The sequence below is a fragment of the Drosophila ananassae genome, chromosome 3R (assembly GCF_017639315.1).
Source record: "Drosophila ananassae strain 14024-0371.13 chromosome 3R, ASM1763931v2, whole genome shotgun sequence".
NCBI classification, from domain to species: Eukaryota; Metazoa; Arthropoda; class Insecta; order Diptera; family Drosophilidae; genus Drosophila; species Drosophila ananassae.
The window spans coordinates 15482318-15507816 of NC_057930.1; the positions used below are offsets into that span (position 1 = coordinate 15482318).

General features: G+C 41.9%; 1 protein-coding gene across 3 annotated transcripts in view; it reads left to right on the forward strand.

Moving 5' to 3' along the window:
- The window catches only part of LOC6497020 (CUGBP Elav-like family member 2), a 91722-nt gene that overhangs the window by 5129 nt on the left and 61094 nt on the right, over positions 1-25499 (forward strand). For all 3 annotated transcript variants that reach the window (XM_044716492.1, XR_006507498.1, XR_006507497.1), the window contains exon 2: positions 21522-22602. In XM_044716492.1, the coding sequence (XP_044572427.1) occupies positions 21800-22602 (803 nt within the window). In that variant the 5' untranslated portion in view covers positions 21522-21799. The remainder of the gene's footprint in view (positions 1-21521; positions 22603-25499) is intronic.

The following is a 25499-nucleotide window of genomic DNA, read 5'->3' on the forward strand; positions in this document are numbered from 1 at the left end:
AGAGAAACAAATCAAGAAATATTATGGCAACACGATTACGCAGCGGAAAGCCATATTTATGCCAAAAAGTAATCTCAAATTTATTCGAAAATACATATTTATATAAACAACTTAATAAGCCGTCGACTTCATAAAAAAAAGGCCGCAAATGACCTCCGAGCAGGGGTCACCCGGCAGGCTGGACCTGGACATTTTATTTACTTTGTTGATTAAGCTAAAATAGCAAAGGGAGTCCGACCGACCAGGGGAAGAGAGATCATCCAAGTGGCAAAGTTACGAGGCAGCTGCCAAGGACAAAGCCCTGCACAAAAAACTCACCGAAAATAAAAAAAAAATTGGTGGAAAAGAAAAAGCAAACGGAAGCATACGGAAATGCCAGCAGCGTGGATTACATTAACGCAGTATTTTCATAGACGAGGGTGCAAGTAGTTGGGGCAGGATCTGGGGGAGAGTGGTGACTACAGGCAGGCGGTGGGGTGGATTAGGGGGTGTAGGGTGCGAGTTGGCAAATTAAACGCCCACTTAATCTTGGCCAAGTCAACTTGTGACACGAAACTTATTCGGTGGGGCTGGCGGAAGCCAGGAGTGCTGCGTGGACAAATATGGTACAGTGATGATGGGAGTATGTGGATTTATTCTTTACCTTAAGGATTCAAAATTAAAGGACGAAATATAATAATATATTAAGTTCAATGTCCCATCTCATTGTAGCCCTAATTTCTTCCAGTGTCGGTTTTAGAGCTCAATTTTAAAAGGTATTCCAAGAGGACTTTGGGGGGAGAATGAAGGACCAACGCAGGTTGATGGCCATGCTTTTTGGCAAGTTCAGGGACACTGCCAGGGGACAGTGTCAAGATCAAGTCTGCAGCTCCCTCTGCTTCCCCAGCGGTCTAGTCGGTTTCAATTAATTTCACGGCGAAGGGCAAACAGCGAATGGCTGTTGGGGAACTAAAGGAAAACTGTTTTCCAGGCACTTTTGTGTCAAAAAAGTTGTCGTCGCGACAGTTCTACTGTATCTCCTCCGTCTGGGTGTCTCCTCTTCCCGGATTTTTCCTGATTTCTTTAGCTCGTCCCTGCCATTCCTTGGCATGTTTTTATTTTATTTCTATTTTTCGTCGAGTGCAGGAAATGCGTGCTTCCTGTTTGTTGTCTCTGCAAGCTTTGGCATATTTGCGTGCCTTCCTCGGCAGTCTCTTTGGCCTCTCAGATGAGAAGATTCGAGTCCCACTGCGCCTTATCCTGTGGTGTGTGTGTAGTCTGGCGAGTTTGAGGGACAATGAATGCACTTGGGCTGTCCTTTCCCGGATTCTTCTTTCCGTCTTCTTTACATCGTTGGGGTTACCCCCATAAACATTTCCAACCTCCAACTGGCGCATAATTTTGCATGTCCTTGTTTTTCCGCCTTTTGATACTCTATCCTGGGGGGTTAGAGAAATAATCCTGTTTAAATAATTATGAAATAAATTTAACATTCTTTTCTTATGACATTTGAATCACACTTTCTCTATAATGTCATCATATCTTTTCATTACAACTAGAGTATCTAAAAGCCTTTCTTTAACTAAACTTGCTTCCCTCTTCATCGCATGTCTGAGCCAATGCACTGCCCGTTCCGCCGCTTTTGTTAAAACTTGCTACCATTTATCTGTTTTGTGTATGTGAAGTTGGCGCATCCCCCAGCAGGACTTCCTCTCCGGTCTCACAATTTCCCTTGCAGCTGATTCCTTATCCGTTTTCGGTTTATTCCTCGGGGTGCGTTGGATTTTTTCATGGTCCTCGGGCAGGAGCAGCTCATTCAACGAAAAAAAGAGTCAAATAGTAACTGGTCTGTAGACTAAAATTTGGAATATCCTTGTACCTCCATTAATGGAAATATGAGTAATATTTCCGTCCCTGAATAAGATGCCTGCACTTGATTAGGTCTTCTCACATGCTGCAGCTCCTTTGTCAACTTTTCATCATCAAATCATCATAATCAACCTCTCGGGCTGATGTTGTCATAGGTCAGTCGTAGTCATAGTCATTCTGTTCCTCTGTTGCGCAAAAAAGGAAACCCAAAGGACTCCCCGAGTGTGGACCAACTCTACTTGTCAAGGACTGCGATGTGGGAGCTGAAAGGTCCCTCTTTGTGTGTCCTTGTGTCTGTCTGCCTTTTCACGAACATGCATATGAGTCCGCTCTGTGTTGACCTAATCCTCCCACTGCTCCGCTGAGCACTAAGGACAGTAGACACATCATAGAGGCAACGGCACAATTTGGACACACTCCTGCAACAATAGCAACAAAAATCAGCCCAACAGGAGCAGGAGAAACAGCTCCGAACTGGCGACCACAAACCCAAAGTTCTTCGCGTCAACTTAATGGAGTTTGGCAAAATGTCCCGTCCAAATGACGAAAAGTGATCCAGAGAAGACAAGCCGACTTATTGGAAGTCCTTACAATTATGTCCTTAATTAATAGCTCTTCTTTATTGCTATGATATGTGACTTAATCATCATAGAATCTTAAATGCCTAAAGAACCTTATTTTTGAAACAAATCTGAATTCTGGAAAGAGTCCTATACCCTCTCAGAAGAGTAGAATCGAGTAGAAGACACTAGACAAGGGAGACAATCGGAGAAATGGCATGAGGCTGCTACCGCAAGGTTTCAAGTGCTTTGTTCCTGTTTCCTTTACAAGGATTTTCAAAACCTTTCTCTGTCCGACAGCTGCTCTCCCCTTCTGGCCCACTGCTCTGCGGCTTACCACATGTGCACTTTGTAATCTGCCGGCGTTATTGCATTGCGTGGCTCTGCCCCGTGTTTTGGGGCGGCGGGAGAACTGGGGGGCGTGGCAAAGGGGAATATGACGTCACCTAGACTTAAGTGCATTTTCCTGCGGTCGCCCTTTTCAGTTCAGTTGCCCAAGAAGTTGATTGGGAATTCAAGGAGCAGGTCCTTTTATTTTTTTTCATGGCTCTTTCAGTGGGGTTTATTATTTACGATTTATTTTAATATAAAATATTAGAAAATATGTACAATTATATACATTAGAAACCTTAACATTAGACCCAATATTTTTAGAAATATTTTTCATCAATGCACAGGGCAGTAATAGGTCCTTTAATGCCAAAAACTTTATCCTTCCACAATGCTTCCTATTTATAGAAATCAATTCCCATTAAATTGTAAATCAATTCACTTTATTTTACGGACTCTTATCAATTATTTAAAAATAGGCTTTTATCCTTACAAATTGCTTTTAATCAAGAAGGACATCCCGAAAAACAATCGCCTTACCTTTGACAGACCGCAGCAGCCACCGCAAAGGAATTTCCACTCTCTGTGTCATGCGATCTGGTTCCGTCTCTGATTTCCGGTTTTTCCTCCCCAACCCTCCTCCTGATTTTTCCTTCGGCCCCTCTTCCCTCCCTCCTCACTCCCATGGAAGCTTACCTTAACCAGAGTCTCATAATCGCATCAGGAATTTTCTTGTTAAGCGCCGGGGGAGCAAAAAATAAAAATACAAAATGAAAAACAACGAAATTTTCGCAACTTTTAGCACTCGCAGTGTGGCCGTAGCCAAAGTCAGCAGACCGGGAGGAAGGGGATGAAGAAGAAAGATCCTTTATGGATAGGGCTCAGGACCTCTCGCTCCCTACACATCATCCCTCCACAGTTTGGAGAGAATATACAAACAGCCAAAAGTTTGTAAACAAAAATTCTGTTAAAGGGCAGACGCCGCTCACTCCGTCGGTTAAGGATTCCGGGCAGGAGGCTGGGGGCTGGGGATTTGGGGTCAGGGGTCAGGGGTTTCACGGGCTAAAATGCGGGGATCCTGGAAAGTTTTTACATCATGATGCGGCGATGATATGGCTGGGGGAGTGTGACTGCCGACTATGCTCCTTCTGACTGCTCTTTCCGACTTTCGATATATCTTCTCTGCAGGCCCTCCCTCACCTCATTACCCCTATACTTTTGCCCCATTGTTGTTGTAGTTTCTGTCGCCTATTTATTGTCCTTTGGGTTAGCCCCGCCACATTAGGGATGTCCTTCTATGGTATCAGTCGCTGATGAAGTTGGATACACTCTTAAACCACTTCAACTTGGCCTAATCAGGAATTTCAAGCCTTCTTTTCTCTTTTAAATCCTAAAAAATTAAATTATAAGTAGTTTAGTTTAATTTTTACAGGGTATTAGAGTCTCCAGTTGTGTATATATATTTTTCATTAAGCTTTTCATGGCCGCCTCTACCACTTTTCGCGGTCAAAGTTGCCGGCATTTGTTCTTTGGCTGGCCACACAGTTCGTTGTCAACGTTTGTGGCGGATCCTGTTGCTGGTGTTGCTCTTGTTGTTATTCGTTGTTATCCTTGTTCCACGTCCATCAGTAGGTAAGTTGGTTTTTTGTTTGTGGCTGAGATAACTGAAAGGATTTGCTCCGATAAGCCCATTCCTTTGTTCCTTAAAGGGTTTAAAAAGGAGTAGAATGGAAATAAAAAAGGACAGCTTTAGAGAAGTTTTAGAAATATATAGTTTCGAATTAAGGCTGAACCTTACTTGATTGTTCCACATTTTCTTTCTGTTTACCTTCATTTTTTTTTCAATTGGCCACCTCTGGTTGGTCTTTGTTTTGGGCATTTTTAGAACACTGGCGGTTGCTTAACCGTTGAGAGCTAAAATGTCCTTTTACCGGTACATCCTTTTGCGCATGCTCGCTCTTTCGTTAAGGACTTGTTTCTCTTAGGAAGTACGATGGTTACAAGGGAAGCGAATCAGAAATCTGTTTTTTATAAAACATAAATATAATAGACGAACAAATTAGTAAAAATAAATAAAATTGTTAAATAATTTTAACTTATATTCTGGCTTTTATATAAATAATTATTGACTATTAAATATTTTTCTTATTAATTCCTAAATATCTTAGACCTTAAGCCTGGTCTAACAGGTTGCTATGATGGCAACATGTGGAAGAGCAGAGTCCTCCCGAAAGGACCAGCCGAAAATTGGCGAGAGAAATAATACACATCTTGGCGAGAGAAAACAGAGCCACTCACTCATATTTTTAGAACAAGTCGCTTGCCGCCTGTAAACAGAGAGCCCATTCTGGCAGGACCTTAGGCAAAGGACTAGGCATTCCACACTGTGTGTGTACGAAATTCAATTTGACAATTTTCCCGACTCTGCTGCCGAAGCAGAAGCATATTTAGTATAAATCGTGCTTTCAATCGGTGCGGATGTTCTCACCAGGAGCGGTGTGTCCTTTGTCGATTGTTGTTCATGTCGATTGTCGTTCAACCATCGAGGTTTCGTACGCGCTGTTAGTGGTCCTGAGTGCGCCCACTTAAATAGGCAATACTTTTTTACACTCGCACTTATCTCGCCAGTAGTTGCCCCATGCATCGGGCTGCTTTTAAATTATCCTTTTGCGGGTCTGGCAGACTCATTTGTTTGAGAGAATAATTAGGCGCGCCGCGTAAAAATTCAATCAGTCTAAGTGGAAAAACTTGTGTACGATTGTGTGAAATATAGTATCCGATTTAAGTAAAACAGTCATTATGAAAGGCTTCTGTCCGGGGCTCTCAAAGAAAACTGAAAAGTAAGATTATCCCATGATTTAAATGTTTGAATACTGTGCCAGTGAATGGAGGTGGTGATATTCTCTATTAAAATGATTATATCGTATCTCTTTTTAATTATTAATTATTCATTAGCTAATAGTTTTGAATAAATTGCAAATTTGTGGCATGTTTCTCTCTACTCTGCTGTTAGTTGCTGCCTAGTCCTATCAACAATGGGCAACAACAATTACACATTGTTACGTCCTTAGACTGTTTCCTTTCGCCCTCCTGTCTGTTTGTTTGCATACCGGAAATGCAAAACTTCAACAACAGCAACGGCATCTGGCTCGACGTCTATCTTCGCCTCCTTCTCTGGTTTGTAGATTCGCCCGCCTCCTTTCTTCATTTCTCCATTTCTCCACGCCGTGTCCTTTCTCCACATTCGTTTTCTGCGAGGTCCTGGCGCGACTGTGTTGCAATTGCAATTTCCATTTCCGTTTTTGTGGCTGCTGGTGATATGAAAGAAAGTTATTTAAGTTCAAAAATTCTGAGAATTAAACATGGGTTTAAAGGTTCTATAAATTTTTATTAAAATATGTATGTAGAATGTTGAATATTTTCACGCTACTCCCTTAAATTCCTCAACAGCCGTTTTAAATCGTTCTCATTCATAATTAAGCACTCTCCATCGATTTGTTTGGTGAAGACATTCCAGTTCCGCTCTTAAACTGCGTTCTTCACTTCAAACACCACAATCAGAGCCATAATAAATTTTTAATTCCATTCCGCCTTTTGTTTATTTGTTGCCTCAATTACATTACCCGTGGCCATTCCCACTCGTTCTTTGTTAAATTCATTTTGCATTGTTTTGGCCCGGCTGTTGTCCTGAGAGTCCTGCCTAAGTGCCTTCCAGCCGCCGCCATTTTGTGTTTGAATAAATATTTAATTGATTTTTAATATGCGCCATGCATATTTGACAAGTGTTTTGATTTCTTCAGGGCGCAGCTGCCGGCTTCTGTCTGAAAAAAAGAATAAAATAAAATAGCTAGTGTTTCTATTGTCCTGTGAATAGCCAGTCCTAAGGCAGGATATTCTATACAACTGCTCTTTGAAAGGATAGTTAATTAACATGTTCAGTTTTTTTTCCAAATTAAGTGCCAATTTTCATTCCAAACATATTTAAAACTGGGCTAAAATTGAATTTCCAAAATTTCCAAACCGAATATCAAGTTTAAAGTGCATTCAATTAATTTTATATAAAATACACAAAAATATGAAATTGTTCAAGTGCCGTTTTAAATTTATTGCATAAATGTTTGACCGCAAATTTCAATTGCCAATTGCTGGCCAAAATACAGGAAAAAAAAGGACAAGAGAGGAAACAAACCAAAACCAGAAACCAAACAAAAATGGAAATTTTGCGCAAATCACGTGCCGACGCGGTTGCCTGGCGGAAATAAACGCGAGTGCGTTTTTTTTCCTGGCGTTTTTTCACGCGTCGCCTGTTGACAGCAAAAGACATCAGGAATGCGGAAAGGAAAGAGATCGAAAGGAAAAAAGTATGAAGGGAAACTTGATTTTAATTGAAAAACGTGATATGGATCTGAGGTAGCTATTCGTTGTGGCTTTAGAAATTTAAACAATCAACTTTTAATTTAAAATTATTGAAGGATAGTGATAGCATTTGACCTGAAAACCAGCTTCTATGAGATTGTCAGGTATATGATTTATGAAATTAAACCTTGACATTTGCCAGATAAAAACTAGAGATAGATGGAAGTGTTTGTTTTCATGGAAAATATGTATAATTTTTTTTCTGATAAATATTTTACGATAATAAATATTTCCCAAACTTGTTCTTCCTCATCTTGGCTTTCCCGCAAGACAGTTTTGAGCTCCTAAACCTGAGTTATGACTGTCATTTATATTCCGTATACATCCCCCCCATCGAAATTCCTTCCACTGAGCAAGAAGCTGAAGAATATCCCTCCTCTTAGTTCATTGACCTCCCTGGCAGTGCTCCCCGAATTAATTTTCCTCACCCAGCAAATATCGAAACTCTTTGCGGGAAGAGCTTGTTTACTGCAGAGCGGGACACGACCACAAGTTTCAACTTACATTTGCCCATAATTATGCAATTACGTAACCATTTAAATAGAACATCGGACGAATTCAAAGTGAAATGAAATACGCAGACGGAAAGTGTGGGGGAAAAATGAGGTCCTGTCGGTCGGAGGGAGGCAGGCAGGCAGACTGCCTTTGACGTGACTTGACTGTTGTGTTGGCGGTCTGCGGTCTAAAAGGAGGGAAGTCACTGGGAGAGCACGATGCCAGACTGCCTCTTACCTCCTTTACGTAACTAATTCCCACCGGAGTGGGCGGGAAGCTGCTGGCACATAAAAAGCAAAGTGCTGGCTGGGAAAAAACAAGAAGCACTTCAGCTATTATTAAAAAGGATAGTAATCAATGCATATTTCAGCATAATCCGTCAAAGGATTCTTTTAGAATGGTTTTTTGTAAGGATATTTGGAAAAGCCCTTAATTTACTATTATTGAAATCATTTATGGTTTCTCTGCTGCAGTAATTATTTTTAAATTTAAAAGTATGAAGCATAAAAGTGCAATTATTCCAGCTTGAAAATGGACAAAGAGTGCAGCTAATTCAATCGACTCGTTCTCCCAGTCATTGGGATTCGCTTTCAATCGGATTTGTTCATTTCTTCTCATAGACCATCAGCAGCTGTGGCCTTGCTTATTGGCTTCCCTCTTCTCTCCTGTAGTCCTGCTCGGTCCGTCCTGTCTCGACCTGTGTTGTTGGAGTATCTGTTTAGCAGTGCGCTTAACTTCACTTCCGTTTCCGCTTTGAACGGCTTCCGTTGAGCGTTATTATCTAACTAACTAGTGGCACTCGTGCGCGTAACGTTCTTTATGTGTGCCGCATAGTCCTTTCCCCCTTGCGCCCTGCATCTGTGTCTCGTCCTGTATCTTTGCATCTGAGCTTGGGTCTCAGGCTCAGTCTCAGCATCAGCATCAGCTCCAGCCTCAGCCAGCCACTCCCGACAGCGTCAGTGTTTGAAAAATTTAATTACAAACTCTCTGAGGCATTATTAGAGAGATAACAGGATAATAACGATGGGCAAGCTGTGCTCCATTTTTCCTTTTTATCTATCTAGCTCCTGCTCCTGGTCCTTTGCTTCGTTATCCTTTATAGGCCGAGTGGCAACGTCCTTCTCGGGTATCGGGCATGGAAATTTTGTTTACTTTTCCTTCCGTCTGCCTTTCAATTATTTGTTGACACGAGACTGCACGTGACAGGCATTTGACTGACAACTTGTCCCGCTGAACTGCAGCCCACAAACTATCGCTCTTCAGCGGCAATTAGGCCAGATACTTTCTTCTGATTCATTACGAATTTAATTGCAAAATATGCTACCGCAAGAGTGTGCGTTTAATGTCCAATCAATTTCAATTAATTGCATTTAACGCCAATCTATTAATTTCCCATATTTTTTGTAAAATGCAACAACTGCCTTATGGATCTTCGCGATGTTTTTCGGCACTTTTCATAATAATAAAAAAATATTTTCCTTGAAAATATCACACTTGAAAATGAATATGAATCGACCTCGTTTGCATTAAGTATACGCACCGTGAAACCTTAATCCATTGCCAACAATTAAAGGCTTTATTTTGTGTGTGGACTGGCTTTGCGCTGTTAAGTGCCTGAAAAAGTGTGCCACAACGGGCAGAGTTTTTATTTTGCTTTCCACTAATTGCCCTCGTTTCGGGCCGCAGAATGAAATCGAACAACATAAACATTGTCCTCTATATAAAAATTAATTCGCCTGTAAAATATTGTTTTTTCTGCCAATAATTAAATTGAAAGCGCCGGAGAGAGTTTTGTTTTATAGTTAATTAATAAATGGCCATGAATGCAATGCGTTTGCGATGTAAATGAAAACATTTTTGCTCAACGCTTGTGCGATTGAGGCTAAGCCTGTAAATTGTTTAACAATAAACGAAATAAAAACATGGCATTCGCCCAGCCATTTTGCGGCGTTCATTTTAATCTCTTTGCGTATAAAATGCATTTGGGGCACCATTTTATGGCTTGCCCCTTATAAGGGGCAAGTAAATCAAACTTTTAACATGTAAGGCTACAAAAATCTCAAAAAACAAAGGATGCATAAGGAGCGATGGACCAAAGGACCGAGTCTTCTTCCGCATTGTTCTAATTGTTCAAGTTTTGGATAAGCTGTGAAGCATTAAAAAGTGCTGGTGCTGGGCAGCCCAAAGGAAACATTTAATTAAAAAAGTTTCAGCAGTTTGCATTTAAAAATTCATTTGAAAATTGTGATGTCCGCAAACGGAGAATAATTTTGTGTACTGTGGCAACTGTTTGGCCAGCTGGCACAAATGTTTGGCCAAAAGGCGGGCAGGCGGGCAAAAAAGGCCTGGCTGTGCACCAGTATACATTGGTATATAAGAGGGCTTTGTACATGGCACTGGCAGTAAACAAATTAGCTCCTGTTCGCAGGCATAAAGAAAATGTATTGAATATATGCCAACGTCAGCTGACGCGCCTCAGCAACGAAAACAACAAAGGGAGCAGAAAGTCCGACCGCAATGCAAAGCATAAAAAATGCAGCGAAAATGGCCAGTAAATTGTGTACCATCTGAGCCAAATAAATAACAGTAACATGAGGGAAAAATTGTAAACGTGGCTAAGAGGAGAACCAGATACTCTTAAATACAGTAAGCAGCTTGAAAGTTATACTCTCTATTGTATATATTTTCAGTGAAAAACAAAAGGTTTCAAGTATTTATTTAAATATTGAGGGTCCTTTAAAATAAATATTAAACCTAGTGACATAGGTGTGATGGCCACTTTTTACCAAAATCCTACTGAACTTTGTGGTTTTTGGGCCACAATGTCTGAAAACCACCGCCACCACCTGCAGCTCCAGTCTTCAGCAATGAATCTACCAAAGTCCATATAATAATAAATATTGAAATATAATTTTCATTTTTTATTTTGATGTTCAATTAGCTTTACTTAACTTAATTGGAAAAGAAATTGAATCTCCTCTCCCTCTTCCATTCCCCCTTCAATACTTTCAATTCATTTTCTTGAAATTGTTTGAAACCCTGCCTAGCCTTTGGAATATTATCTGGAAAATAGCCCAAGTGATTTATGGCTCCCCTACTTGCCGTATCTGTCTGAAAACATTTTGATCGCATTTTTTAGGAGCATTAACATAATCTTTATGACCTCGGCTCGCATTCCTGCCCCTTTTTATGTTTGTGTGTGCGGCCAATTAAACCCGCCCATATACCATACACCATACCATATAAATAAAAATAAACAATTTCTGCAAACAAAAATAAAAAGGAGGCTGGGAGCGCAAAATTTGAACATAAACTGAGCAATTTCCATGAAAATGTTAAGAAAAATGTGGCAAACATTTATTGTTAAAGGACGAAAAAAGGCGAGACGAAGAGCATATGGAACATAATTTAGAGGACCGGGAAAGGGCAAATAGAGGGGGAAAATAAGGAGTCATTTGAGTGCCGCCTTTTGTTATGCACAGAGAAAAATATGAACAGAAAAAATGTGTATTTCCTGGTGCCCGGCCCGCTCCCCATCCTTATGCCCATTTTGGCACTCGGAAACAGGAGTAAACACATGTCTGCTGGAGCGCATCAAATAACGGAGAGGACGCAGGACTAAACACACAAACACTCGCACAAAAGGCCACTAAAATATTATATCTAATAAACCAAAAAAAATAAAGAAACATACCGGGCGAGGATGAGATGAGAAATACATAAAAGCGGCAACAATAACAAAAGACATCAATCATAAGTCAGTGGGAACATGTCTACATAATCTTTCAGCCCCGTCCGCCCACTTATCGTCCGCCCCTCCGACTTTTGTGCTGCTTTATGTATATTTTTCTAGAGAAACATTGAAAAATTGTTCGTCCAGGGGCCTCATCCCAGGCCAGGCTAGGCCAGTGTGTGTCTGCGTGCCCATTGACATTAAGTTTGCTTGTGCTTTCCTCGGGCGGACATCTTTTTCCGCTCCGGACTCAATCTCAGCCTGCTTTCTGGTGGCATATGTTCATTAAATTTATTAAATTACGAACACACGCGGAGCTCACAAGAGACTTTCTGGGCAGGAAGTGGCGAGGATACTCGAGGAGGAGGAGGAGGTCATAGACTCCTGCAATCTGGTCCTGGCAGATGTTCGGGCATTGAGAGCATTTAATAAAGACATGACCCGCCGAGGACACATGGCAAGAGCTGTTGCTGAAGATGTGCGCTAATTGGGCTGGGCGAGTCGAGTCCTGGGAAGGACTCTCCTCACAAATTGTCTCAACTGAGATTCATTTAGTTGGACAAGAAAGTAAAGCAAATTACAAACCAAAAAGAATCCTTCAAATAATAGTTTGTAAAGGAAGGAGTCAACTCATTCAATTCACACTAGGAGACTCACTCGCTCTCACTTAATTGTTAATATTTTGGAAATAAATGCCGCAGGTCGTAAAGCCAAATCTGGGCGTAAAAACAGCGACAGAAATCTAATCTCTGTCGCCGTCCGACGGCTGTGGGAGGCATAAAAATGTCCTTGACATAAAGACGTTAGCACAGCATCCGGCGCTCGCCTCTCTGGCGCGAGTCTCTATCTTGGCACGGCCACGACGAGACCTTATTAAGACATTCAGGTTGAAATTTATACATATATAAAAGTGGGGAAACAACAACTACGACGAAGAGGTCTCGGGTCGAGTCTCGCGTCGACTGGCGGCAATAAAGTCGAGCCATAGCGCAGCTGAGTTTCATGCAGAAATTGTGAGATTTATGACTAGGTATGTATATCCCCCATTCGCCCGCCTCCACTGCCACCCAGACTCGCACCCACCCATTTCTCCATGAAAGCGGAAAATGGGAAAGCGAGACAAGGTGGCTGCCGCAAGTGCGGTTTAACTGCCAAACCAGATCCCAGAATTCGGAATCCAGTCCCCCCAGTCCGGCAGAGTCCCAGGAACGAGAGCAAACAAAAAACATTTGCCGACTTTTGGGCGTCTAGCGCGGTACAATGTCGGCGGGTTGTTGTTTTGTGCTCGGTTTCGGCTATAATTGGGCCAAGTTCCCTTTGCCGCCTACAGCCAAAAACGAGCTTAAACTGCAAGTGAAAGCGAGTTGAAAATTTTTTAAATTTTCTATCGAGAATTTGCAGGGAAAATGTTTACTTTCGACTCAAGGGGATATCAGCCTAGTTTAAACAGCAATCACTTCACATTTTATTATCTAGGTTAAAAATTAATGGCTTCTAAATCATTACATTATTCTTTAATAAATAATTGGCATTGGGCCTGGCAATGCAAAAATCCCTAAACCAATTTCCTGAATTAAAAATGCAATGAATTTTAAAATGGTTGAAGGTATTTAAATAGCCGGTCTATCCACCAATTGTTTTTAAATGTGCAGACATCCCCATAGCCTCATGAATGAGAGTCCTCTGATATCCTTCAGAGTAAACGCGCTTGAACAAAAACAACGATTTGTGAAAAATTTCCGCAAACCAAACAATCGCTCGCCACTTCCGTCGAGGCGAAATAAGTTCTTCTGTCAGCGAATATTGGTATATAAATATGTTGAGAATATTCTACCATAAATGAAATTCATTTGGTAAAATGCATAAAACATAAATCAGACTCCAGCAGCGGGAGAGGAGAAGCCTAAACAATGCCTGTCTGTCTGTCAAATGCACTCAGCGCTCGGCGTCGACGAAAATTTAAATGGTCAACAACCTATAGGAAATTAATAAAATATTTAAAAAGCAGAGACTGAAACGGAACTAAACAACAACTAGAACAATACATTTCAGGCAGCAATTATAAGCATATGAAACTATTAGGATTTGCATTAGTGTGTCCCTGCGTGTGTGTGTGTGTTAGTGCAGGATAGTCGTGGCCATGTGTGTAGATGTGTGTTTTTATGATGGCTAGTGCGGGGTTAAAAATCTGGCGCAACTTTATTATGTAGACGCAAAATTTGCATATCAAAGCTGCTAATAGAGAGACACGAACAGGCCAAACAAATGAGTCGGACACGCACATACTATACTCCTCTAGTGTGTGTGTTGAGTGTGTGTGTGTGTGGATGGAAATCTGTAGCTGGACTAGTGGGTGTGGGTTCATTGTAATGTGTCCTGGCTGTGCGTGTGTCTGTGTCATAAATGCGTTATTTATGAGGCATATTAACAAGCGACAAACGACGGCGACGTCGACAACGACAACATAACTCATACGCACTGTGTGCTGGAGCACATTTATTGTATTCAATTATTGATGTAGTTCAGTTTAGCCTGTTAATATCCTGCTTGAATTCGCAAATTGTACCTATACGATTGGTATTAAAATAGGCTATTAATATTGGATGGCAGGGGATAAAACTGCTCTATATTATTGTTTTGTCCTAAACTAGGCCGTATTGTCTTGTGAAGTAAATTAAATTTGAGCTGGAAAATCGAGTATCACAAATCTCAGCATTCCACAGACTAATTCAATTTAGGAGGAAACCCTTTTTTATTTCGCTTGAGTAAACAGAAAAGGGGAAAAATGGCTGATAATATTTTTGTTTTTGAACAGACAGGATAGGACTGGAGAAGTGAGAGAGGTCCAGACAGATAACGAAATATATATTCAGAGGGTCCGGTCGGTGACTGGTCAAAGTCACAGGACACCTGCAGATTGTGTGCAAAACACAGGACAACCCCTTTGATAAGCGTGCGATGGGCCGACACAAAGTCGGAAAAGGGAAAACGGAAAACGGTTTCACCTGTACTTTTTGGCGCATTCTCCCCTGGCCTTTTTGCTGATTTCGGCCACATTGTCTATTACACACGAATTAACATGAAGCCCAAAAATAAACAAAATCCGATGCGGGGAATCCACCAAACCAAAAACCCCCCATTCAATCCGTATCTGTATCTGGTGCTGCATCCATCCACTCCATGAATATCCTCCGCATGTCAACAGCTTTGTGTGTTCTCCCAATATCTTTCGGGTCTTTTGTTTTCTTTGCGTGTGTTTCGGGTTCGGTTCGGTTGCTTTTCTTTTTGTTTTGCTTGGGTGTATTTTATGTGCGAATGCTGCACACAATATTTATTTGACAAAAACCTATGGCAGACCCGATAAGCACACCAGATGCACACGAACACCCAGTTCCACCACACAGGAAAGATTTAAATGCAGGCTGCAAATCGAACTTTGAGAGGAAAACTGGTGTGTGCGTTTGAAAAGGGGATATTTTTGGGGGCAAATATTGGCATGTATAGTACTCTCTATTTTTATTCGACGGTCTATAAATACTTTCTAGAAGTACTACAATACCTTACCCCCCCCAACAAACAATTTAATCTCATTGTGATATTATCTTATCGGAAACCATGGTCCGTCAACTGTTTTTAATGCATCACAACCTCCCAGAAATGGCTAACGAACTGCATGACAATGTCAAATTCCGAAAGCAACAAACAATAAATTTTCACGAAAATTGACAACATCAAATTGATGGGTCGCAACAATATTTGAAGTGATGCACAACACGAGGAGGGTAGGGGATAAAAAACGAGCCAGTTGAAGATAGCCAGCCAGCCAGCCAGTTCTGAAAAAAAGCCAACAAGAAGAGATATATGTATGTATAAAAACCGGGAACGGCAACAGAAACATCGCGTGTCAGTGAAGATTATGATAGGATATATTATACAACAAGAGCAAACAGAACAGCACAGGGAGCAGGAAGTCGGGCAAACAGAATCGAACGTCACACAGTTTGAGTGACATGTTGGTAAAAAGCAAAAATTGTTACAGGAAAAACAAACGCGGGGAATGCGGCGAAAAAAATTAAAATATGTATATGCATTTTTATCAACAGTAGGTAGAAGTGTGACCTGCATCCCACCGACAATGCCATGTTGATGTTGTCAAAGTTTATTGCATTTATCAATCGGGATCGAGTAGACTGCCATGAGTATATAAAGCCCGATATTTCTCAAGGGACTCAGATAGCATCCGAGAGTAATTAGCAGTACGGTTTGAAAGTTTTCCAGTTCGAAGCGAATGCCAGACATGTGTCACTTATGACCCATGCCCCGAATGTCTGGTTTTTGGCTCAAACAGAGCCAGAACTTAAATCACAACGGAGCAATTAACCAAAAGTCGTCTAGCCGTGCTGATTGGCACTAAGGCGCTTTTGGCTTTCATTTCTGTTTAAAGCTTGCCTCAATAACAATTTTGGTTTATCCACAACCTCGTCAAAATAATTTATTTTAAGGCAAAAGGAAAACGAGAACAAAGTCCACTAATAAAAGTTTCGGGAAATGGCTCGCGTTACGCTTTAATTAGTATTTAATTACTCAATAATGGAAACCACGCGTCGTATGAGCAATATAATTTATTTGGAGAACCCCCAACCTCCAAGAGCAGGGGGCCAAGCTGTATAAATTAATAAAACATCAACGGGACGCCATGAATTTGATTTCGTACAAATATTTTTGCATGAGCAGTTGGTCAGAAGTTAAGCGATACTATGTCCTCCCCACCCCAGTCGTCCCACTTCCGAGTCCTGATGAGCACACGCGCCACCCCACTGCGGGACATGCCAAAAGTCGTAAAAGCACAAATCTCGTTGCCAAAGTCCAAAAAAAGCAACCGCCACACAAATTGATTTGGACATTCTTGTAGTGGCCGAAAAAAGGCAAAAATTTAGTTGTTCGAGCGTCGAATTCTCGTATTAATTAGCAAATGGTGGAGGCAGTTAAATGAGAAATGTGCCGCCAGCTGCGTGCGTGGGCTACATAAATTTTCTCCCACCTCTCGGACATCGGGCCAATAAAAGTTGGAGAACGGTCTGATATAAAATCGTACAGTTTGCGATCGCCAGGCACGCAACCTGCTGTGTTCTGACCTGGCCTGGCCCTCTCCTTCTCGATGACAAAAGTCGAAAGTGTTTTGGCATTTTGCTTTTTGGCTCAAAGCATTAAAAAGGTAGACAATGTGTTAATTGCTTTGGACACGTCGTACTGGAGGGGTGGGTTTACTTCTCAGTGGAGTGGAGTGAGTGGATTTTATTATTTGGAATTTTCGAGGAGAAATTGTAGCTTCCTTCATCCAATCCCCAAGCTGCAAACTTATTTTCAATACAATATTTGAGCATTTTTTTGCAAGTTTCTGTGTTGTTGGCTTTTCGTTGTCTGTTCATTTACTTTTACGAGGCATTTGAGATTTGCATAAACAACCAGCAGTCCGGCCGAATGTGAGTACTATGTGTGGTTGGGAGCATGAGCATGAAACTGACACAACAATGGCAGTTCTGTCCGCCCCACTCATGCAACTTGCCACCCGGAAAGTAGTCCACCCACCCACACCCGGGCGAATAGGAATTTCATGAGACCGGGCTCTCTGCTTTTGTTCTTTTTGGCAATTTTGCAGTTTGCAATTTTTGGCCAAATAGATAACAGAAAATAAATATAAATTATTACCGAGTCGTCGCAGTTCTTTCGTATTTGTTGTTTGTGCGGTGTGAGTTTGAAATTCGTTCAGTTTCTGTTCTAATATTTATACTGGGACAGTGCCATGGACTAGTAGGAGTTCTATAACCTATCGCACTATGAACTGTCATTTTTCTTGGTGTAGCTTTTAATGGATATCCAATTAGAAGGCAATTTTTTTAACTAGCATTTTTAATTTTCCACCATCCTTGTTCAACAATTGCTTCCCCAAAACCTGGTTCCAGAAAACAGGAAAGTGTTCTTCGCAGAAGATAAATACAACTGCTGAAAACTCTGGCGAAAATTGACAGATTAACGTCAAGTGGAAAAAAGGAGAAAGTGGACGACAGTCGATTCCAAAAAGGAGTCAACAAAGTTGTGAAACTGACCACGAAATTGACCAAGAGTCCTGGCGCAGATAAATAAAAAAGAAAAGAAATTGAGAAAGTCGAAAGTAGAGGGAAAAAAACAAAGTTAAGCGAAAAAGTTCGCTATTCAAAAAGGAGAGTAGTATTAAGGAAAATAAGGAAGGTTATAGTCTCTGTCCAGGACAAAGTTTCTCGCTAATGAGAGTAAGAGTTTTCCTTATTTTGCGGTGCAAACTTGCAACTTGTCGCACTTACTCTCCTGCCCCATCAGCAATTCCTTGTGCCATGCCCCTTTTTATGTTTATTTGCCTTAATCAGTTGGCTCCTCTATTATTTTTTTGGCTCCACTTGCTGGCATAAATAATTCATGAGCAAAATATTGGGCCAGCGCCAGAACTTTTAATTAAATCAAAGTTGACTTTAATTAAATACTCGAATGGGTGAGGTCCAACCCGGAGGCTGGGCGAACAAAAGCAGGGCCCGAGCCGAAAACGCTCTCGAAGAAGCTATTAAGCCTTAAAGTCTAATAAAATAAACAGTAAACACACTTAATGCCTTGATTACCAGCATCAACATGGGGTTCAAAGTCCGCCCAGGGCAGCCCGAGGAGGCAAGGAGTCCTGTCCGAGACGGTTTCCCCCGTGTAGTTTGTTCTCAGATTTATGCCAGACTTTCCAAAGCTGACCTCAAAATTTGTGGCCCACATCGTAGGCAGGGTTGTGGGTGGTCTCATTTTGACTTTACCAGAAAAACATATTCCTGAAAACAATATAAACTTGATTTCAAAATTGTTTTTCTGAAAATATGAAGTATAGAAATGCGGAAAATAGAATGGAAAAATTTCTTTAAAATTTATCAAAAAGTCTATTTTAAATTTTGTACTTTATTCGATGAAATTAAACGTGGAACCACCCCAACAAGTTATCGCTTTGTTGTTCTGTTCTGGTCGGGTCCTTGCAAGGAGCATGGAGTAAATTTATGGCAAATGATGTGGCAGCTCCTCGAGCTGGCCCTGCTACTGGATGATGCCGTTGTGGCTGGCTGTGTGTCTTGAAGTAAAATATTGACAGTTTGAGTCGGAGCAAGTGTAGCATAAACTGCTGTCAGGGCCACAAAACTTTTCTATACCCACTTTTTTGGCTAGCCAAGTGGTATGGTGGGTGGGGTGGTGTGGTGCGGTCTTGTTCGAGAAGCAACAAGCAAAGCAGAAAGTAATTGCTTTCTCCCGTTCATCGTGACTTTGGGTTACTGCGGTTAAGACTTTTTACTTCTTAGCCGGGGAAGGCATCCACTGCTTGCCATATTTCATTTAAGGACTTTAAGAATTCTCAGCCTAGAACTCTTTAAATCTGCTGAGTGTACTGTCCTGTGACTCATGGACCATCCTCAGCACAGTTTTGTTTCATAATCGATCTTCCGAATTATTTACATGGACTGTGAACTAGTTTCAAACACAAATTTATTGATTAATGCCCCGAGTTGCATTGTTTATTGAATTGTCAGCCGACAATTTATGCAATTCTGGGCTCTGGGTGTGCGCATAATTTTCTCCTTCTAATCATACTTTGCTTGGGGAAACATTAATTGAACGTCCTCTGAAGAGGCTTAGTGTTGAGCGAAAGGATATTTGCTTTGCTTTCGCCTCATCATTGCAAATTATTAAAGTTATGGGACAAAGGCTCCCAGTAATCGAGTATTGTGTCAATATTTACCCAATTGGAAACTATCCAAGAGTCTCAGCAAGAAAATTAATTCTTTCCTTTAAGAAAATTAAGAGAAATTGTTCAAGCTTTGACGTTATTTTTTTTATTCTTCTCTATGAAATCAGAATTCAACGAGTCTTTGGCAGTCGCCGCTTATCAACTTTTCTCTTAAACATCCTTTTCGCTGCGACGGAAAGCATATTCATTTGGCTCTTGCCATTTCACTTTATTCATTTTTCGCCAAAGGATTCATGTTTTCGGGTTATGGCACACTCGTCTCTGAAGTTCATGCTTTGAGGCGCTTTCCTCTAGTGCGACTTATTTTTTTCATTTGTAGCATCATCCATCTTATTTTTATTCGCTTGCTAGTTTTCATAACACGCAAGCACAAAGACAGAGCTTAGACTTAAAGCCTTTTCAAATGCCACTATGCCAGTTTCAACGAAAAGACAAAAAGTCCACCTCCAACTGTCTGGCGCTTTCGCCTCGGGCTCTGGGACGAGCCAGATATCGTTTGAATGCAATTAGTTGAATGCCTAATTAAGTGGCTGCGTTTTTATGCGTTCAGAGATTCCATTAGTTCGGGCTCTTTAAATTTGTGGAATCTTTTTAATAAACCTTTTAAACTTTGCGCATTAATCTGCCAGCTCCGGTCTGGATTTTTGCTAATTACTCGCATAAAGATCTCATTCTATTCCGCTTCTGCGGCTGCGGCTGCCAAGACGTCCTGCCTCAGTAAACATCCTGGAAAACATTTAACAAGCTCTTCCTATCTGCATCTCCATCGCCATCTCAGTCCCCATTTCCATCTCCAGTATATATCTGCAATAGTATAATGCCATGTAATAAGGAAGTAACATTTACAAAAGCCAACTGCTGGCAACAGCCGAACAAACACCACGTATACAAGTATATTTTAGATGCATTTGTGTGCTTATGGAGGGGCGGACGACACGTGTAAATTGCAAAGAGTAAAGTCTTGTAAAGGCAAATTCCTTTCAAATGCAACCATTGCTGCCGGATGGCGCAGGAGGTGGCAGGGCGAACTACTTAAAGTTACAGCAGGACGAAGTGGGACAGAGATTTGGAGTGAAAGGGATGTGCTTGAATTTGCCCAGTGTATTCAAGTTGACTTTTACAGTATGTCGTGCCACAAAAACGCCCAACACCCAACCACCCACCCACCTTCAAACCTCTTTCTCAACCATCATCGCACCAGGGAGATACTCAGCCAAGTTTGTAGTTTTTTAGATACGAAATCATCCTGCATTTTCAGCTGCAATAAAGACATTTTGTTGTTAGCTGCAAATTTGATTGAAGACGTTTCAGGTGTTGAGTAGAGTGAGTGCAGATAAGTATATGTGCTTGCAACAGCAGGATAACAGTGTCTAGGACTCTGTGGTCAGCTCGGCTTCTGCTGCTCCATCTTTGTTCAGTTTAGTTCTCTGCCGGAATTCTCTAGAGTCCCTTCTCTGGAGGCCACAAAAGTATTCCAATCTACATTCATTGCCCGGCCCTTGGATAATCCACAAATAATCTTGACTGAAGGATGGAGATGAGAGCTTCGTCTACAATTGGATTACTTGAAAAGTAAACAAAGATGTTGTTAGTTTTACTTGGCTTAAAGATTCCTAATCTATTGGACACGTCAAGTGCTCAACGAATGTTACAGGGAGAAGTTGTGGTATCCTATCCTTTCTGGTAAATGGTAAACTTTTAAGGCGAAAGTTTTTGCATAATTTCATAAAAGTGTTTATGAAAATTCATTTTTGGTGGCAACAAACTCTCAACAACTGTCCACGGTTCTCGTCTGGGTTTTAAACATGTTTAACTCGAGCATTCCTCTTGATTTTCTTCATTTGAATGTCCCCCCAATTATTTTGACCACAAAGCAGCAACGACTTGAGCCCCAAGGGAAGTGAGACGAATAGGTGGCTGGGGGGCAGTCACCGGACAAACACTGAACATGCACTGCACAATGCGAGAGGCAAGAACACTCCAGCAGAGAAGAAACCCCTTTCTGGCTTTCAAGCTGGCCCTTTTCTGGCTCAAGTGTTTGCATTTTACGACCACACTTTACAGGCACAGACAGTCGGAAAAGCTCTAACTGCTGAGTGGGTGTGTGAGAAGGTGTATGCCTGGTGGTTGTGTGTAAGAGTGTGTATTATGATGGTGCTTGGAAGGTGGTGCTTGGGTGAAATGTAGCTGACCCTAAGCCACCAAGCAAACAGATATGTGTAGAATGCATGCTTTGTCAAGGTCGCCTCCTCCATTCATTATCTACCTTAACTAATAAATATTCATTGAAACTTACTAATCCATTGCAATTTGCCTCCAACTTCTCCTTCAGGAAAGTTATTAGCAATAGTTATCAATAGAAATGAAAATTAGTTCCATATTCAAAAAGACATTGTGAGGAAAGAAAGGCCCCTAAAAACACACAAACATAGAAGCTAGACGACATCGACGGCAATTTTTCAAGCTGGATCCACGGCATTGATACCGAGATCTACGATATCGCAGCGCATATATGCTTGTTTGCAGCACTATAAAGAGGTTTTGTGAGGATCCACGCGAAGAGTGCCGATACGAAGAGTGGAATTGATTGATTCATCTATTGGAGACGAAATGCTAAGTTCATTGGACGCCCTGGCCGGGAAGATTGCCGCCGCCACGCCCGGAACGGGTGCGGTTTCGGCTGAGAGCAAGACGCAGCAGGCCTTGCACCACCACCACCGACTCGATTACGATTACTCGGCTGTGGAGATTGAGCCGCCGGCGGAGCAGTTGGCCAATTCGCCGAGAAACGAGCGCGAACGACTGCAACAGGCCCAGCAGGCCTACGAGCAGCAGGCGCAGGCTGAGCTGGAGTTCGGACTGGCAGAGGTGGACACCAAGCTGACCCAGCTGAAGAGCAGCCACAATCTCAACAGTCACAGTCACCACCTCCACCACCCGAGTCACCACACCCCAAGCCACCTCCAACAACAAGCACAACACCAGCAACAGCAACAGTCACAGCAACACCAACAGACACAGCAGTTGCAGCAACAGCCACACAGCAGATCGTTGCAACGGCATCCCCATCACCACCAACACCAAGTACACCATCATCAGCCGCACCACAATCATCACCACCCCTACCACCGACCTCGCCCCACCTCGCCCCATCCCCCGCAGCAGTCGACCTACCAGCAGCAGCTCTCCCAGCTGGTCGCCCTGCAGGATCACCACGAGATGCTGCAGTCCCAGCAGGAGCTGTTCCAGAAGCAGCTGGCCAACATGCAGGAGTACCAGCGGGAGCGGGAGCGCGAGCGTGAACGCGACCGAGAGCAGCGGGAAAGGGAGCGTGAGCGTGAGCGGAATGGAGGCTTTATCGACAATACCGACTACGATTCGCAGCCGGAATTCAAAATAGTCCTGAGGGATAGGTGAGTGCGAGTGAAAATCATAAAAAAAGATCCACAAACCAACCTCTACATCACCTCAGAGAAACGCTCCTTATTTCAATGTTTTCATGTTGCCATTTGTTTTTATGTTTTTTGTTTAATTTTTAAGGTTTTGTTAATAATATTTAAACAGTGGTTTCTAGCCTATATATAATGTTGAACTCACAACACACTTTATTTTTTACCCTTTTTCCTTTACTGTTTAAAACTATAATATTCCCTTATTAAATATAGTTATTTAAATTAATTATTAACATTAATAATATGCCTGAAAACATAAATTACTTAGCTTCCCTAATAGATTCTTTAATAGCAACGCTGTAATGTATGCTATAAAAAATTCCTGGGAACAAATCGGAGCCAATTAACCAAATAATAATCCCAATTTTCGCCTTCTTGGCCAGAGCCACTTCCTTGGCATGTGAAATTATAATCACCATTGTGGCTATTTACCTTTTTGTCCCTTGCCCCCGGGCGCTTCGACCTGGTTGCATGATTTTCACCTGCACGGAACGCAAAGCTTTTAAATTTCAACTTAATTCATTAGGAGAAATGGGTAATCAAGTGTGTTATTAGGGAAACGCGAGCCCATTAAATCGTACATAACAGTTGCATTTGAATTTATTAATGAATGTCAGGGATACCGAAGCACTTAATATTGTTTTAAACTAAATAGAAAATGATAAGCTCCTCCCGCGGGCTCACCTCTGGGAGGTAAACATGCCCCAAAATCGGAAAAAAGTATAAACACGCCTTGGCAACGCCTCCGGGCATGCATGCAACACCGAAGCCGAAAAACAAACGCCAAATAATAAAAACATTTGTAATTTTTTGGCCAAAGGAAAATGTCACGTGACAAATTGCTGCTGGGCGCAAATGTGCTCCAGCCAAGTAGCGAAGGGAAATCAGCTTAAGGTGGGACGGCCGCCTAGGTAGGTGTAAGGAAAGTCGAGTTTTCCGAGCACATCCTTGACACGAACACCCACACATGCACTCCCGCAGACACACGACATACACATTTGTTTGGGGCCTTAACTAATTTAATGTGTAATATCATTTGACATATTGTTTTCATGTTTCCACTTTTGATTTGTGGCCCCGTAAAGGGGTTCCTTGTTATTTGTTTACCCCCTTACTGTTCTCAAAGCCCCCCTCAGTGTGGGGTACACATGCAAATGGTTGGCGCCAAAGGTAGGCGCCATTTTGACAGCCACCTCCTTCCAAAAGTCCTTGAAGGAATCGGTTTGCAAACATTTGCTTTTGTGGGAAATGAAAATTTAATTCGTTTCATTGTTCCTACTTAGAAGGAATTTTCAGATTTAATTTTATTTCTGCCATGTTGGCAGAAAGGCAATGCCGCTTTTTATAGCCCGCCGAGTATGACATTTTATGTTTACTGGCTTTGCAATTTACAACGTCTGCTGCTATTTTGGTGGGCCCCCTCTTTAAAAAGCTTTGACATTTGCGTGCCGAGGATTGCGGCCGCGACCAAGCCGGGCGACGAATTCCAAATCGTTCATTGACTTTAAAGCGCGTGTTGCACTGCAATTAGCCGGGGATAAATGTTGCATTTGCATGTGGCACAAAATTAGTGGGACGTGGGGCGATGGGCCTGATGTGCAGATGTGCCGATGAGCCGCAGATAATGAAAATCGTCACCAGCGGGGCTCCCATAATAATTACTGGTATGAGCAATCATCCCCAAAGGGAAAATTGTGCCCTGAAAATGAAACCCGTACGAGTCTCTCTTTCTAATTTGCGACAGAAATGCTGAAACAGAACCAGTGTAGACCAGCGACGGTGAACAAACAAAACACTGAGAGGTTTTTCATTTATTAAAGTGCCCATGAGTGGGCGGAAGAGTGTCTCCGGGTGTGAGGATGAGCTTTTGACGTGTAAGCAAATAATACCTGCACATGAGAGTATTGTGAGCGGGAAGAAGGTGTCCTTGCAGCTTTTGTGTGGCTGAATTTGTAGAGTGGAAGTGGAATGCGAGAGTAAACTGGAACAATGTCATAAAGAAAACACCAAGGACAATAATAAAGCAATACCTATTACGCTGAAATGTATATAATTTCAGTTATCGGACTTGGATATCTAATGAAGACAACTAGGATTTCATAAGACAGTTCTTCCGCGAGATCTTCTGCAAAATCATGGTGCACTGTGCCTTTCTGCTGTGCTTTGTGCAAAAAACGCACCTGCATCATCTGTGGCATCCTGCGCAGTCCCTTCCTGCAGCAGCCACCTCCTGCGCCCTCAGTCTATTTATAACCCAAGCCTTCTGCATTACCTTTGGCTTGGCAGCCTGCTCTGTGTTTGTTTCATTTCAATTGTTTCTGCTGCTTTTTGCCTTTTCCGTTGTTTGTTTATCCAGGACCTCCCTCCCAACACCAGACCACCACACCACCAGAGCTGGGTGTGTGTGTATTGGTTTGACCCAGGCAAAGCTAATTTAGCCACTGGCTCAGGGACATTCAAGGATAACCCGGCCAGTGAGGAGCTCCCTCCAGCCACTTTTTCTGGCTTTCTGTTTTAGGGAAATCGAAATCCAACCACACGTAAAAATATATACATTTCCCTTAACTAAGTATGGTATAAATAGGGTTTTAGATTGGAATATTTCTCCCAGTGCATTTAATAGAATATGTGCAATATTTTTTGAGGTAGACAGCTCGCGTCAGATGTTCTGTGCTTGCCATTTGCATAGTTGCAATTTTAGTTATATTCGGGCTACGTTCGTATTAGTAATGCATGTTTTTGTGTTTGCATACTTTTCACCTTTATTGTTGCAGAAAATGTTCGCAAAAAATATGCTAAATATTCTTCCTGTGGCATGGGCGACAGTTTCTTGTCCTTTCCCTGAATTTTAAGTAGAA